Source organism: Eumetopias jubatus, unplaced genomic scaffold (genome assembly GCF_037043125.1).
Source record: "Eumetopias jubatus isolate StellerSeaLion01/CBP00866 unplaced genomic scaffold, mEumJub1_p1.0 scaffold_1, whole genome shotgun sequence".
NCBI lineage: Eukaryota > Metazoa > Chordata > Mammalia > Carnivora > Otariidae > Eumetopias > Eumetopias jubatus.
In genome coordinates this window covers 101,322,381-101,339,117 of record NW_028274807.1, presented here as the reverse complement: position 1 = coordinate 101,339,117, position 16,737 = coordinate 101,322,381, and the positions used below count along the sequence as shown (strand labels likewise).

Below are 16,737 nucleotides of genomic sequence, written 5' to 3'. Positions count from 1 at the left end.
ATATGTCATTTGCAAATACCTTCTCCCGTTCTGTAGGTTGCCTTTTAGTTTTATTGATTGTTTCCTTTACGGTGCAGAAACTTTTTATTTTGACATAGTCCCAAGAATTTATTTTTGCTTTTGTTTCCCTACCTCAAGAGACATATCTAGAAAGAAGTTGCTATGGCCATTGTCAAAGAAATTACTGTGTTCTTTTCTAGGATTTTTATGGTTTTAGGTCTGACATTTAGGTCTTTACTCCATTTTGAGTTTATTTTTATGTATGCTGTAAGAAAGTGGTCCAGTTTCATTCTTTTTTTTTCTTTAAATATTTATTTATTTATTTTGAGAGAGAGAGTTGGATAGATATGCTTGGTAACCATGGTTTATGTGCTCACTCTTGCAGGGACCTGGCGGGAAAAAGGGGCATGGGCTCTGTATTTGGGGAAATGCAGTGTGATCATTCGCCCTTCATACTTTCTTCTTTGCTTTTGTTGTTTTTCATCTTTGCTGGTAGACTGTATAGTCCCTGAGGACAGAGACCATGGCCTATGTTTGTTTCTCAGTGCTTGTGACATTGTTGATATTCAGTAAATACTGGCTGAGTGGATGAATATGGTAGCAAAGACAACTTGAAGGAAAGTAAGCATTTTTGGATTTTTATATGATTTTAGAAATGTAACATCCTGTCATTGTCCATTCTCATCTGTTCTGACTTATTCTGTCTCCTCTCTAGCTCTTCCATTGGTCCTATGCTTGGATTTATTGTTCTTTAATCTCATCCTTATAAATGCCACGTGATTCATGGGAAAGGGTGGAGGCTTTGAAGTGAAACAGCCCTGGATTTCAGTTCTGAATTCATAGCTTCCTGATTGTGTGATCTTGATTGAGGCATTTAACCTCTCGGTTCCTGTGTCCTTATTCGTGAAGGCGATCAGTGGTGTGTCTTCTACCTGGCAGAGCTGTTTTGAGAACTGATTGGATTGATGAATGTAAGGCACCCACTCATCGTAGGAGCTCTATACGTACTAGGTGTTATCACTGTCCTTATTTCCATTTTCTTTACCCTTGTACTCTTCCTTTTTCCAACCAGAAAACATGCATTTCTAACCCTGGCCATCTGTTAGCAGCCTCTGGACTGCTGAGAGTTGCTGGGTACCACACCACTAAGAACTTCACAATTTCACTTCTTTGGGAACTTTATATCATATCCCTCTGGTTAATAAAAGCCTTAATAAGAAGAGTCACTTGGGCGCCTGGGTGGCTCAGTTGGTTAAGCAACTGCCTTCGGCTCAGGTCATGATCCCAGAGTCCCAGGACCGAGTCCCGCATCGGTCTCCCTGCTCAGCGAGGAGCCTGCTTCTCCCTCTGACCCTCCCCCCTCTCATGTACTCTCTCTCTCTCATTCTCGCTCTCTCAAATAAATAGATAAATCTTTAAAAAAAAAATAAGAGTCACTCTTTGCCCCACTAAAGTAATACAAGGATCAATGTGACTTTTCAGAAAAACTCCTCAAATTATAAAGCAAAGAATTGGAGAGTTAAATGACATGTGAAGAATCTAAGGACATAGCATATTTTCAAGTTTATGATTTTTTATTCCCTCTCTCTCTCCATTTATTACAATAGATTCTAAAAAATTATTCTCACAACAGGACCATTAGCCCTAGTAGATTTAAGGACCCTTTCACCAGTATTTTTTCTTGAAATAATTGAGTTTGCTGGAGTAAACTACCCAGCTCAATATTTTTCATCTCCCTCTAATACAAATGTATTTGATTCCTATAAATCTGAGTGAGGTCAGTCAGGAAATTATACATATTTGTTTTCCACAGGGTGTATAAGCTATTAAGTCGTGTTGCGTTTATTATAGATCATGTTTACTAGTTGGCAAGATAATTTGAATGATTGAGAACAATATTTTAGAACATGTAATGCTAGGAAAACAACCAGAAAGGAGAACTGAAGCAAAATGTTCCTTATAATAAATACTTTAAGTAAATAAAATATCCTGTTGTGATTCAAGCATATATTTGCGTTAAAATACATTAAAAATATCATTCAATATTATGCATAATGTTTATTCTTATGGTTCGTATATGACTCTATATTTCCTTCTTATATGTTTATATCACTTACTAATTGCATTGGGATCTCATGTAATAGGTGTATTTATTCCCATTATATCTTTCTTCCAGCCTCAAATATGTGGATGTTTTCTTGGCTTTGTGTCATTTTAATTATTTTGGTGATCGCTGGTATGGACACAGTAGCAAAGACCACACCACATACCAAATTTACAAAGAAATCTGAGGGAAAAGAGATGCCGAAGGGTCTCAAGCCGTCCAGTGGCCCAGCTCCGGAAGAAGAGGAAATTCCTTTCACGGAAGCGGCTAAAATGGCAGAAACGACCCCAAGCCCCCCAGCTCTAGAGTCTGCCTTTGGTGCTACCACTCTCTTCCCCTTTGAAAACTTCACTCTTGACACGGCTGATTTCTTTTTCAACTGCTGTGATTGTTGTTCATTTGTACCAGGGCAAAAAGGAGAACCCGGAGAGACTGGAAAGCCAGGTACTTGACAATACCCAAAGCCATATTTGTTACCTGGGTATCCTTGGAGCTGAGAGGTGGGTTGGAGGCAGAATTGCTCAGAGGGTTTCTACGTGTCCTACAAATGGTGACAGGCTTAGGTGTAACATGGTAACAAATGCAAATGGGTGCTGTGTTGCCTGTTAGCCACATGTGTGGCTATTAATAAAAATAAACATAAAGATTACTATTAAACATTCAGTTCCTCAGTCATACTAGCCACATTTCAAATGCTCAGTAGTGACATGTGGCCAATGACTGCTATATTGGGCTGTATGGATACAAGCACTTCCATCATTGCAGAAACTTCTATTGGACAGTGCTGGTTAGAGCAGAAACTGGGCGACCAACCCAAGTGCTGGCACGTGGTTCTTCAAATTATGCATTTCCTACCAGTACAGTTATCTCGTTAATGGCTGATATAAAAAGGGTAAATGAAAATCCTGCTGTCTAGTTAGAGTGTGTGCTGACTGATGGGTTTCTGGAGTGCTTTTTGTAGTTTGGATTAGAAATGGCATGTCTGTGAGGTGGAGAATAAGGGGCAGGATTCAGTTGGCTCTTCATTGAAATTCCAAGGCAACACTGTATCCTTGCCCCACAGTTTTCTCCATTGAAGATCATGGTTACGTATTTCAAAATTCCAGATACCTTTAATATATACATGATGCATATGCTGAATTTTACTGTAATACATGTCAGCTTTTACATGTCATATAGCAGAGAACTCAGGTAAAATTGAGATCAGAATGTCAATTTCAAATTTGCTATCCCCTGGGGGAAAAATGACTGTATAGATATATCTGTTGTGTCTTGCCTAAAGAACTTAAAGTTATAAAATCAGGAATTGTGTATCCTCATTAAGCTTTTCATTCATTTCATCTTATAATAGGAACCTTTTGGGAAATGAGATCAATATTCATGCAGAGCTGGAATTAAAGGGTACAGTTGCTGGGCAGTGGTCAGGGCTCAGAGATTTCTGGGTTGCTGAAACATTATTGGAAATGCAATGATACTGAGAAAATTACATTTACCAGAATTTCTCTTAGTATCATATCTGGCTGGTGAGCTGCTTGGGGGGTGAAGACCCCCAAGGGCATGGTCAAGTAAACACCGCTGGTTGCTAAACTGTCTTCTAAGGCCATGGGTCTGTCGCATCAGAGCTTTTGTTTTACTGACTAGTGGATTAGCTGGGCTGTTCTCCGAGCTGAGTCTCTCCTTTAAATACATAGGACAAATATTTTGGAGACATGCCAAATTCTTTGCCTGCCTGGAGGGCTCATATATTTTGGTCTGATTGGTTCTGCGCAGAGCGTAGTATTTAAGAGCTCAGAATATCTTGTCTCTCACAGTCCTACCTTGGGGAAGCTTCATTACCTATTGTATTCAGTTTTCAAAATAGTAAAATGGGATAAGAATAATACCAACTTCATGGGGTCATCAAGAGACGGAATGAGGTAATATATATAGAAAGGCTCAGTGCAGTACCTGGGATAGGGTAAATGCTGAATAAACTGTGTTTCTTTTTCCAGTAGCTGTAATAGGAGCTTTTTCCTATCTTGGGAAGTAGCCCAATAGGGTCTTGTTTCTGAGATTCATAGACACTTGTTCTAGCTTTTCCAGTGTTTCAAAAATACTGTTTTGTTAAAAAATTAGAGATCCAGCTTAAGAGGGACATTAATCAAACTTGAAAATGAAAATGAACATGAATCTACTCAAACACAACTATTTTAATTTTTTCTTCATTATCTTTCAGTTCTTGGCCACATGAACACACACACACAACACATGGCATACATGACATTTACATTATCCCCTGTAATGTAGATACTAACTATAGACTTTAAAAGTCACAAGCCTAATAGTTTCTGAATGTAAATGTCTTAAACTGTACAGATATAGCTAATAGGTAGCAAAGGTAAGATTCTGTGTGAAATTTTATCTCCAGCTTCTCTCATTTAGTTCGGTTATAATTGTAGTTACCTACTATGTGCCAAGAACCATTAAGCACTTTTTACTGTGTCTAATCTTACACAAACTGTTAAAAATATTATTGCATTTTAGTGGATGATTTAATCACAATCCCAAGAGTTTTAGGTAATTCTAGAGGTTATACTGCCTCTAAGTGTAGAATGTAGAGTCAGATTTGGTTTGTGCACCATCAAGCCCCTGCTCTTCCCATATGTCCAGCCTTACAGTATTTATACCAATCTCACCCACATGTATGTGTCACCCAGATGGATGAGGGAGCCTTGCTGCCCCTTGTGCCCTCCCATGTGGTTTCCATGTGCTCCCTGTGCCAACCTGGGCACTGCCCTTTTTTATTTCCCTCAGTGGTATAACCACGCCAGGCATTTGGGACTCGTGAGGAAGGGAGACATTGCACAGTGGACCGCAACTGGCCATCTTGCTTGCTTCTGCCTGCACTGCCCATTCCTTCACTCCTTTCCTCTCTGCTCTCCTTCTTTTTCTACATAGAACTTAATCACCACCTTTGGTTATTTGAGTTTGCCTTTGGCTTTAACCTCCATCACAAGCACCTTCTTCCAAACAAATGTAGTGTTTTTTCAAAGAAAAATTCTGTTGAATATAATTTTCTCCATTCCATTGGCCTTAGTTACAAAAATTAAGAGGAAATAGTACAATTTCATTGAGCTCACTTATCTCTATAGTTAACTTCCAATGAACGTAGCCATAAACTATTCCAATCAGGGGTTGTGAAAGAATTCCTATGGCTCGAACAGGGCTGGGCGTGCAGGAAGGGTAATTATCCTAGGTTCAGGGTCCCTGTGTGGCCCAGGTAAGTGGAAAGGACCTGCACTGCCTGGATGAGACAGGATACCCAATGACGTCTGAGCCCTGCACCATGTGACCCTAGCCTGCCTCTCAGCCTCCTTCATCCGATCATTAGCTCTACCCACTCTGCTCTTTTTTCAGTTTCTTGAAAACACCATGGTCTTTTCCACACTTGTTTTTCCTGAAATACTCATCTATGGTTTTTTTTTTTGCTTCAGAAAATCCTAATTTGTTCATTGGATCTTAGCTTAATGCCATTTTTTTCAGGGATGTCTCCTCCGCTCCCATAAATTAGTTCTCTTACCACAATCTATACTAGGGCCTTCCTATTTTTTTTCACATCACTAACTACAATGTGATAACTTCCTCAGCTCCATGAGGGAAAGGACAGCTGGATGTCGATGGCTGATGCCGAGCACCTAGCAGGGTACTGGTGTATGGGTGCCTCAGCAATAGTTCCTGAAGAATTGCATAAGCGAGTGAATGGGAAAACCAAAAGTGCTAGGTATTGTGGTTTTACTTCCAATTTGAAAGTGTGGTTCACGTGAAGTGAAGAGCCAGATAATCATTTTGTTCTTGTTGTTTGATATTGCACTGCTTCCCTGAATCATTTGATTGCTGCCACGAATCCAGTGACAAGTACTAATGGGCTCAATTTATCTATTCAGGTAGTACGAAATTACAAATCAGACAAAAATATTGTCCTGAGAGTTATGTAGTAGTTTATTCTTACCCAGATTTTTTAAAAAAAGATTTTATTTATTCATTTGACAGAGAGACACAGCAAGAGAGGGACCACAAGCAGGGGGAGTGGGAGAGGGAGAAGCAGGCTTCCTGCTGAGCAGGGAGCCTGATGCCGGGATCGATCCCAGGACCCTGAGATCATGACCTGAGCCGAAGGCAGATGCTTAACGACTAAGCCACCCAGGTGCCCCATTCTTACCCAGATTTTATTATTAGGACACTGACAGTCATTGGTCTCAATAAAATGACTGCTTAAAAAAAAATTTTTTTTTCAGAACTAATGCATTTCAAAAGAGAATTTTTTTTATCCTGATGATTTTTAAATCTCATTTCCAGGTCTTAAGGGAGAGGCTGGTGATATGGGGATCCCAGGGCCACCAGGAATTGTCGGACCCCAAGGTCCAAAAGGCCAAAAAGGAGAGAAGGGTAGGTAATTATATTGATTTCATGTCAAAACTCAAGATGTGTTCTGCATCATTTTTCAGGCGAGCAACTTGCAAAGTAAATACCATATTCTTGCAGATAAAACAATTTTTTTAAAGATTTATTTATTTATTTGAGAGAGAGAGAGCATGGACGGGGGAAGGTGCAGAGGGAGAGAGAGAAGCAGACTCCCCACTGAGCAGGGAGCCTGATGTGGGGCTCAATCCCAGGACCCTGGGATTGTGACCTGAGCGGAAGGCAGATGTTTAACCGACTGAGTCACCCAGGTGTCCTGTAGGTGGAACCACTTTTAAAAATGCAAAAACTTGGTAAAGCATGTTGTAAGTTACTTAACTTTATATATAGCCTGTTGAAAAATTTTACACTTTCCTGGTAACATTTCTCTCTTTCTCTCCATCTCCCTCCCCCTGCATACACAGAGGCTCTTACACATCTTTTCTATCTCTCATTGGCCACACAGGTGACCTAGTGACTGGGAGCCACAGGGCATAGTCTCTGGGGGGGGGAGGGGGGGCTTATACACTTATACACTACTGAGTGAGCTCTTCCGTATGAGACAAATTAATTTTGTATTAGATAGAACTAACTACAGCAGGCAATCCTATAGAACATTCTGTTTAGGTGGGTAGCATCTCTGCTAAGGAGAACAGGACATGACCTTTGGCTCGCTCAAATCTAGGCAATGCCTACGGTGGGAAAAGAGGACTGAATTAAAATGAAAGAAATCGAGTTTGTAAGAATGACCTTGGACCTTTACCTTATCTGGAAACCAAGGGGGAATAGACTAGATATTTATTTATACCCTATTTACCAGCAAAGAAGATTTGTGGTTATGTGTGCTTTCATAGATCTTTTCCAGCTCAGAAATTCTATAATTCCACAGATGTATCAGCCAGGAGGGTGTCCTGCCCTGGGAAATCCCTGGTTCTCTAAGTGCTTCAAGACATTGAGGGAAGGTTGCAGATTCACTGGGACATTTAGAAATTCCTCAGTGAATACTGCCAGCCTGTAGAAATACCATCCATCCATCAAGTTAAATGTTTTAGCCTCAGTGTCACATGTCAAAAGACCTAATATCATCTATACATCACCCTCCACATGGCTCAGGAACTGTCTAACTCGTTTCTGGTAGAACATTCAGTGAAGTAATTACTCAAAAAAGATGCTAAGGTGAGAGAGCTACTTCACACCTGTCAGTTATGCGATTTTCATTCTCAGAAACATTTAATCCTTTTGTGGCTGTATTATGTTAGCAGAAAACCCTGTGAAATAAAGATGAGTGATGAACCTCCCCAGTGATTCATACTTTTTGGAAGCTAGACTTCTGGAAGTAGAAGAAAAAACAGGGAAGTATCATAAGATAAGGTTCTTAAGAATATGCTTTGATGAAGGATCAAAAGTAGAAATTCATTCAGCCAGTCTCTATAACGTGGCAACTTTACTTTCCTTTTACTTCCAGACTTAGCTTGGACTCTTGGTTAAGACTGAAAGTTAGAAAAATAAATGAGTTGAATGACTGCAATTCTGGTTAACCACAACCTGATTAAGTACATCCAGTGTAAGCAGTTAAATTCCTTAAATGAATTTGAGAACCAGAGTAACTGTGCAGTGATGGTTGGCATATGAGTATTGACAAGCATGGGGAATAAAATTGGTCCTTCACTTCCATTCAGAGTTCGGTTCTCTCCAAAGGGATCCAGACATTTTCCTGATGGCCTATGGGTTAATTTCCAAATTGTAAATTTTATGTGGAATGGTAATGGTAGGGGATTAGCTACTTAGGAAACTGCTGAGCAGCTTATGGTGGAATTTCTCTAGTTGGTCTTGTGAAATCTGGGGGAGTCTCTTCTCATGACTTGTAACTTGACTTAGGATTTCTTTTTCCCCAGCAAAATAAAACAAAAAAAGTTAGTTATATCATAAATAACATGGTTGGCAAATTGATGCCAACCAGTGTTATATGCAGTCATGTTTGACTCTATGCAAATTTGTAAACTTTCATAACTCAGTTTTTTTTAAAGATTTTATTTATTTGTTTGAGAGAGAGAGTGAAGGAGCACAAGCAGGGGGAGTGGCAGAGGGAGAGGGAGAAGCAGGCTCCCCACTGAGCAGGGAGGCCAACGTGGGGCTCGATCCCAGAACCCCAGGATCATGACCTGAGCTGAAGGCAGACACTTAACCGACTGAGCCACCCAGGCGCCCCTCATACCTCAGTTTTTTTTTTCTGTGATAAAAAGATCTGCTCTACCTTTCTCGAAGGGAGATGCTATAAATTTTTGTAAGTGAAAAATGTTCCAATTAATGACATGTGCTCTGTTATATGAGCCTCCCTGTTATACAAGAGGCTGTATTAATATCAAATAAGAATTCATTTTGAATTTAAGAGGCTGGATTAAATTTTAAAAAATCATGTTAAGAGCTTGGAACATTACCTGGTACGAAGGAAATGCTCAATAAGAGTTAACTATTATTATTTATAATTAAAATAAATTCAGTGTGGCTGTACCGTAACAGGATGGGCCTTTAGCCATGCCCAATATGAAAATCCACTTTGTGGTATTCTGGCAAATATCTAAAAACCTGCATGTTTAGATTTCTTTTCAAACATAAATTCTCACACTTCTACGGTTTGTCCAAAGTGTGTATGAAAAATTTTCCAAACAAAATGAAAATTGGTTTCTCGTTTATGTTCTATGTCAAGGACTTTATATTTATATTTGTATCTATATTTATATTTACTTTCCTGGAAAGGTTTTTGATATGATTAGTTTTAGCTAACTGCAGAATATTGCGCTCTTTGTTTAAACTTACATGGTGGTGACACTCTTTTTTTAGGCATTGTGGGGAATATAAAGAAGGGGATGTTTTCAGTGTCATTCAGAATTCATGAGAAGAAAAACACAAACACATACATAAGTAACACCTGGCAAAATGTCATGAATTTCATGAGAGATTTGAAAAGCTATGTGAATGTGGGGTGAGGGTGGGGTGGGGTGGAAAAGCTGAATTCTGTTTGAAGAGATTGGCACTATCCCCAAATCTCTTTTAAATGTTTTACCATCAACTGGGACAAAATATTCTTAATGATGCTCAATATATCATTTTTCCATGTGGTTTTACCTTTACGCATTTTTGGTAAGGGACGCCTTGGAATGTGACATGGTTGGGAAATGGATCTTAGTTACATCATGGGTACTATAGTTGGAAGAAAGGTAATCTTGGTATCATTTCAGGGTTAAAGGGAGAACGTGGGGACCAAGGAGCAAGTGGAGTTCCAGGATACCCAGGAAAACCTGGAGAACCAGGTAGAGCATAGACTATACCTATCCTGTACAGGCATGTGTACAGCATAGCTCCCAATTTTCTTCCCGCTTGTGCTTAAAGTTATCCGGGAGGTAAGATGGAATATGAATTGCTATTATTCTAATAATTCAGCGTACTACTGATTGCTGGGGTGTAGCAAGTACCGGTCTGGTAGTTTGGAGACTAGATACAAGCATCTGAACTCGTGACCTCAGTCTGGCTGTCCTTGGGATAAGGGATCCCTGAAACTTTGTGGGTTTCCGTCTCTTTGCCAGTAGGATGTTGGGTTTGGAAGGGCGTGATGGAGATTTAGGAGAACACTTGGGTGGGGCCAAAATGCGAAGTGTAACGGACTATAATGGGCCACTACAGTTCGAAACTCTTTAGTGCCTTAAAAGTGAAAGACAGATAGAACTAGGTTTATGAGCTCTAAATGGAAGCCCTGGCTTCTTGGTGGCGTTAACTCTTCCCCGTGCGAGAGAGCAGTGTGATCTGAACGGCACAGCCGCGGCCGCTGCAAGAGTCAGGTCTCCGGTCCCAGGCGCGAGGTTTTGCCTCTGTCCCGTGAGCTCGGTGAGAATAGGGTTCTGTTCATAGTCTATGCGATCCTTAAGCATTATTTTAATTTTCCGTTTCAGGTGGCCTTGGTCCTAAGGGGGATAGAGGAAACATCGGACTGGCAGGAGTGAAGGGACAAAAAGGCTCCAAGGGCGACACGTGTGCGAACGGCACCCGAGGAGATAAAGGAGCCCGGGGGGCTGCGGGCTCACCAGGCTTGAGCGGAGAGCCTGGGGCCAAGGGGGAGAAGGGCGAGATGGGGGATAAGGGCCACTGCGGAGAGTCTGGGAAGAGGGGGGGGAAAGGAGAAAAAGGGGAGGAGGGTCTGAAAGGAGAAAAAGGTAGCAAAGGAGATCCTGGAACGGAAGGCAAAGGTGGCCCAGATGGCCTGCCCGGGGCCCCAGGGGAGCCGGGGGTGAAAGGGGGAAAGGGAGAGTTAGGTCCCCCTGGTCTTGTGGGACCTGCAGGGCCAAAAGGTGAGCTTGGGAGCAAAGGGGTCCGAGGATCTATTGGCAAGAAGGGCTCTCGGGGCCTCAAAGGCTCCAAGGGGGAGGCAGCCAGAGTCCAGCGGTCAGCTTTCAGTGCTGCTCTTTCAAAGCCTTTCCCTCCTCCCGACATCCCTATCAAATTTGACAAGGTTCTCTATAATGACCAAGGGAATTACAACCCCATCACCGGCAAATTTAACTGTAGTATTCCTGGGGCGTATGTTTTCTCCTACCATGTCACTGTGAGGGGCCGACCCGCTCACGTCAGCCTGGTGGCCTGGGATAGGAAGAGGTTCAAATCCAGAGAAACGCTCTCTGCTCATGAAATAGACCAGGCCTCTTTTCTCGTCATCCTGAAATTAAGTGCAGGGGACCAAGTCTGGTTGGAAGTTTCAAAAGATTGGAACGGGGTATATGTCAGCCCTGAGGATGACAGCATTTTTACCGGGTTCCTTTTGTACCCAGAGGAAAATTCTGGAATTTCACCATAAACTCGTGTCTCCAGCACTGTAGTTTAGGTTCAGTGGAATAAGTCAGGCAACATGAGGTAGCACGATTAAAAAGAGTGACTCATTATTTTTCTTATAATTATAAAAATAATGCAGAAAATGTAAGAAGAAATGATATCCCTAGAGTCAATTATTATGCCTATTTTAAGACATCACCTTTTCTTAAAAATTAAAAAAAAATTTTTTTTTTAGCAAGCAAGAGAGGGAGAATGGGGAAGGGGCAGAGGGAGAGGGAGAGAGAAAGAATCTTAAGCAGGCTCCACACTCAGCACAGAGCCTTAGGTGGGGCTTGATCTCACGACCCTGAGATTGTGACCTGAGTGGAGACCAAGAGCTAGATGCTTAACCAACTGAGCCACCCAGGTATCCCTTAAGACATCACCTTTTTAAAAGAATATATTTATATGTACTTGAAAGTGCGTATCTATTAACTTTGTAGCTAGCTTTTTTTTTCATTTAGCATTATAATGGCCTTTCTCATACCATTTAGGTAATATCTGTATGGAAATATGATTGACATCTGTAATTAATAAATATATTCTTACTGAATATCTTCTATATCTCATATCAATGTGTGGAACTCTTTTCTGTGTGAGTATAAGGCTAACAAGTGATACATGATGGGCGGGTATCTCTCAAATGTTTAGAAACTGTGAGGATTGCCTTCCAACAAAATGGAGCTATTCCCCTGTTAGTAGAATTCAGGGAGAATACACAGAAAGAATGCTAAAGACTAGCTAAACTGTCTTTAAAATGAGTCACTCTAAAGGTTTGCCCATAAAAAAACCCCATTTTAGATGGACTTGTGTGTTGGGTAAAAGATAAAAGGAAAGTTGATAAAGATATTGCTCAGTCATACCAAAGATCCAGCTGTTCATCAGATTATTGTATTTAGAAAAACTAAATGTCCCCCAAAGATACAAGAGTGAAATTAAATCACTATTGATCTAAAATTTCAGCCTTCCTTTCTTCATGGAAGGACATTTAATTTGGATAAATTCTTTGGCTTCATTATCATCATGTCTATAATAATTAATTCTGGTTATTCAGTGAACAGGTGAGTATTTGGGAATTCACTTGTAGTATGAATATTTAATGACTGTGAATATATAATAATTTGGCGGCCTCATTTTTAAAAGAAACTAATTTATTGACTCCAAATGGAACTTGGTTCAATGAAGGCATATAGTTACATACATTTGCAAGGCTTAGTGAGTTAAATTGGGAAATGGATGATGGTCTTGCTCTGCTGGACAAATAAACATTGAAAAACATGATTCCCTTTTGAGATTTATATATACATTTAAAATATACTTACTTAAAATATGTTCTATTCTCCTGCTTTAATGTATATTTTTACGTTGAAAAAGTGAAAGAAAAAGCTATAGTTTTTATGACTGACAGTTAATGAAACATCAAATAGGACTGCATTACTATTGTGTGTGTCTGGCAGGTGATATTTGGATGAGTTGTAAGAGAAAGATGTTAATTCATGAATTACTATACCTTTATCTTCTAGATGTTATTTTTAAAACTGAGTTTTAGCAAAATGCATGTTTTCATGATCAAGATTTCCACATAATTCATGTTCTATTGATACTTTGACCAAATTAGACCACTTTTGTTGAATCATTGTATTTAAGAAATTAACTTTTAAAAGTTAATTTCAATTTGGTGAACGTTTGTTTAGCTGAGTTAGCCATAAGGTCTGGAAATGAACCACAAATTGTACATATCATGTTCAGAAATTGTAATTGGGGTTGTGCATAATGCATTATCACTATTGTAAACAGTGTTGCAAATATTTAAATTTTATCATATAAACGGCGGTCACTTCTATTGCCATTTTCGCCGTCTCAACACAATATTCTAGAATCTAGATGCATCATGAATTTTCTGTCTGGACCTACATAAATACAAATTTAGGGCGATATGAATTGTTTAATATTTCCAGCCACTAAGCATGCAACTGTTGTAAACACCAGGTAATTTTCAAGAATGATAAACCGGAACACAAAGAGAGCAAGGAAATGGATGCTCAGCACAACTGAGATATAATCTTAGGAAGTTGATAAGTTGTACTTAATTAAGCACATTCACTGCTCAAGCTCTGCGCACACCCCAAAGCAGTGTCCGTCTCCTATGTTTGCAGCAGTACAACCCATTAGCCTTGATGGCATTTGGAGATGGTCATCTTTTATCTGATGCACATTAGGCCAGAGGTGCGGAGAAGAGTTTCCCCAGGGTAGTATTAGAAATACGTATTTAAGACTGCAGGCTGTGCTGTGCTAGAATTGAGCCTTGATCTCTAAAAATGGTGCCTTGGGCCGTATCGTAAATTTACATGTTGTGTGTTTGTTTTATGCAGAACCCTCTAAAGCATGGGGCCTGGGGCAGGCACCACTCTTGCTTGGGTCTAAAGGCAGTATCCCCCATTTCTGCCCTTGGCTCCTTCTAGCAAAGCAATCCTGTTAAAAAAAAGTTGGATCATCTTACTTCTCTCTGCTCACGGCCTCTTCAGGCTCCTGTCTCATCTGGAGTCAAAGCTGAATCCTTACTATGACCAGAGAGGTCTCACGTGACGTGCCCCCCGCTTTCTCTCAAACTTTCCTGCCATCTACTCCACACTTGCTCTGGGTGTTGCCTTCAGTGCTAATTCCTCAAATTTGCCCAGCATATGTCCACTTATGGCTTCGTGTGTGCCTTTCTATCTACACAGCTCTTATCCCAGGTAACTGGATGACTGGCCCCATTCCTTTCTCTCAAGCTTTTGTTCAAATACCACCTTTTCTGTAAGGCCTTCTTTGGCCATGAAATTTTAAATTGCAGTCCCCATACCCTGACCTGCCCCGCTTTGTTTTTCTCCATGGCACTCAGCACCCTCTAATACATCATGTATTCCCATGTATTTCACTTACTGATCTTGTTTATTTTCTGTCTTCCACTAGAAACTAAGCGCCATGAACCCTGGGACTTTTGTCTGTTTATCTCTGTCTCCCCAGCACCGGTGCCTTAAATACGCGTTCAGTGAGTAAAGATTGATGTGGTCGTTGTAGATCTCTCCACAAGGTGGTGCTCACAGATTATTTTTGCTTTTGGATTGCACCTTCAAAAACAACAGTTGCAAAGTAAATAAAACGATGACTTGGATTTCATAAGAAACTGGCTTCCTGAAATACCAGGTTTTATGTTTCATCTTGTTTCAGAGAACTACACATTTTCTTTCCCTGTTGGGACGTAGGACTCTGGGGTGATCTCTGGGATTGCAGTGAGAGACTTAAAACTCTGGAAGGGGGAGCATGTCGCCTGTCGTCTGCATGTGACGCTCCTTCTGAGTGGGGGCCCAATCCATTTTTATCTCCCACTCCAGCCCAAAAGGACTCCATTTTGAGTCCTGGGCATTAATATATTCTACAGCTGTAGACTTACAAAAAGGTTTAAAATGAGGCAAGGAGACTATACACTTGAAGGATTTATTCATTTATTCAATTTTAAAAGAAGATTTATTTATTTTAGAGAGAGACAGCTCGTGAGCAAGGGGAGGGGCAGAGGGAGAGAGAGAATCTCAAGCAGACTCCTCGCTGAACGTGGAGCCCCCCGCCAGTCTTGATCTCAGGACCCTGAGCCAAAATCAAGAGTCAGATGCTTAACTGACCGAGCCACCCAGGCACCCCTAAACTAGAAGTTTTAAGAATGCTGTAAGACCTGGAAGAAGGACATAGGGAGAAGGAAAAATTGAGAGTGGTGCTGCTGCCAATTACCAAGATGAGTGGGGGCAGGCAGGAGAGAGAAATGTTGGGAATTATGGAGCCATAATAACCACTGTTTCCTAGGTCCTACCAAAGTACCAATCACAGAGCTTTAGGGGTCTATAGTGCCTTAAGTGATATGTACCCCGTGAGGAGACTAAGCATGGGCTGATTAGGCCACGTCCCAAAGGGCACCCATCTGTTAGGTGGGGGATCCATGAAGCCACTCTTAACCAATGGAGCAGGGCAGTTTCCTAAAAAGCTTGGCTAGTGAAACCTGGTATAATGGGAAAAAGAATGGTAGTAGCCTAGTTTCTCAAGGCTAGCACCCCAGGTGGAAAAGGGAATGAGGAGGGGGACAACAATCTAGTGACATCTCAGCAGGGGGTAAAAGAGTGGGCTTCTTATAAAACTGCAGGTGAAACCAAGGGCTTTACTGATAATCGAGACTATAGTTAGGTGTTCTGATCAGCCTAGTGTCTCCGTGAGAATTTGGTGGAAAAATTTAGTAGGAGTGCTTGATTGTTCTAAGAATTTAGGATTAAAGTATCCTTATTGTTGACTGAATTATAAGAATTATGTTGCATCTAATAGAGACGGTATGAGAGCTTTGTACATTCAGGGTCCTTCCTTCTGAGGTAGGAAAATGCATGGAAGCCTCTTTTGTCCTGAGCTTGTGGAAAGAGCTGACGAGGCAGAAGGCTCACATGCTCTCTGTGAAGTCATTCATTTGTTTAGGGTTTCTGTGTGCCTGGCTGAGGTACTGAGGATAAGTCAGTGAGCACAACAGGGAGAAAATACTACTCTGTCTTCACAGAACTTCTGATGAGAAAGAATGAAAAACTGATAAGCTACTAGTTATCTAGTATGTCAGAAGCTGATAAATTCTAGGGAGGAACACAGGGCAGGATGGAGGACTGGGAGTATTACAATCGGATGGTAGCAGGGAGAGAGATTTAAAATAGAGGTCAGATGACTAACGAGTATGGTCGTTGGGTGCCTCAATATGAAGGTAAATCCATGCATTTTGGTATGTTAACTCTTTTAATAGTGATTTTGAAGAAAGGGTGAACCTCAATCTCCTTTCAAAGGAAAAGCATTTTATTGTTATGTATCCTTTATAAAACACACTTTTTTGGTATGTTTTTTAATAGCTCAGGTATTTCACTGGAAGACATACTCATTGAAATGTACTATTTGAGCCAAGATATAAAGAAGGCGAAAGAGCATGTCATGAGTATCTGAGAAAGCAGAGGGAGTGCAGGGACAAAATCCCGAAGGTAGGAGCTTGCTTGGCGAGGAGGCCAGCGGGACTGCACGCAGTAGGGGGTGAGGTCAGAGAAGTAACGGAGTCACAGAGTGTGTAGGACTTTTAGGCTGTTGTGATGTGTTAAGCTTTTCCGCTGAGTTGGTAGACATAGAGGTGCACCCCCCCAGATCCTCATGGAGGAAGGATTAGATGCCCTGCTAAGGGGACTGTGTTCAGTAGACAGGTTCTGGCTGTCAGCTCCTTCAGGTTCTGCCTGAGCTACAGAACTGCCTCTTTTGAGGTTATGCCTTTCCCAGGGCAGTTCAAATCTGGT

At 40.9% G+C, this 16,737-nt stretch overlaps 1 protein-coding gene across 1 annotated transcript; it reads left to right on the top strand.

The window, feature by feature from the left end:
* Nucleotides 1-2,184: 2,184 nt before the first annotated feature.
* On the top strand, nucleotides 2,185-11,387 carry OTOL1 (otolin 1). The gene is made up of 4 exons (XM_028103101.1): nucleotides 2,185-2,548; nucleotides 6,440-6,529; nucleotides 9,781-9,852; nucleotides 10,489-11,387. Exons 1-4 carry the CDS (start codon nucleotides 2,185-2,187, stop codon nucleotides 11,385-11,387), a joined length of 1,425 nt encoding a protein of 474 aa, XP_027958902.1.
* Nucleotides 11,388-16,737: the final 5,350 nt, after the last annotated feature.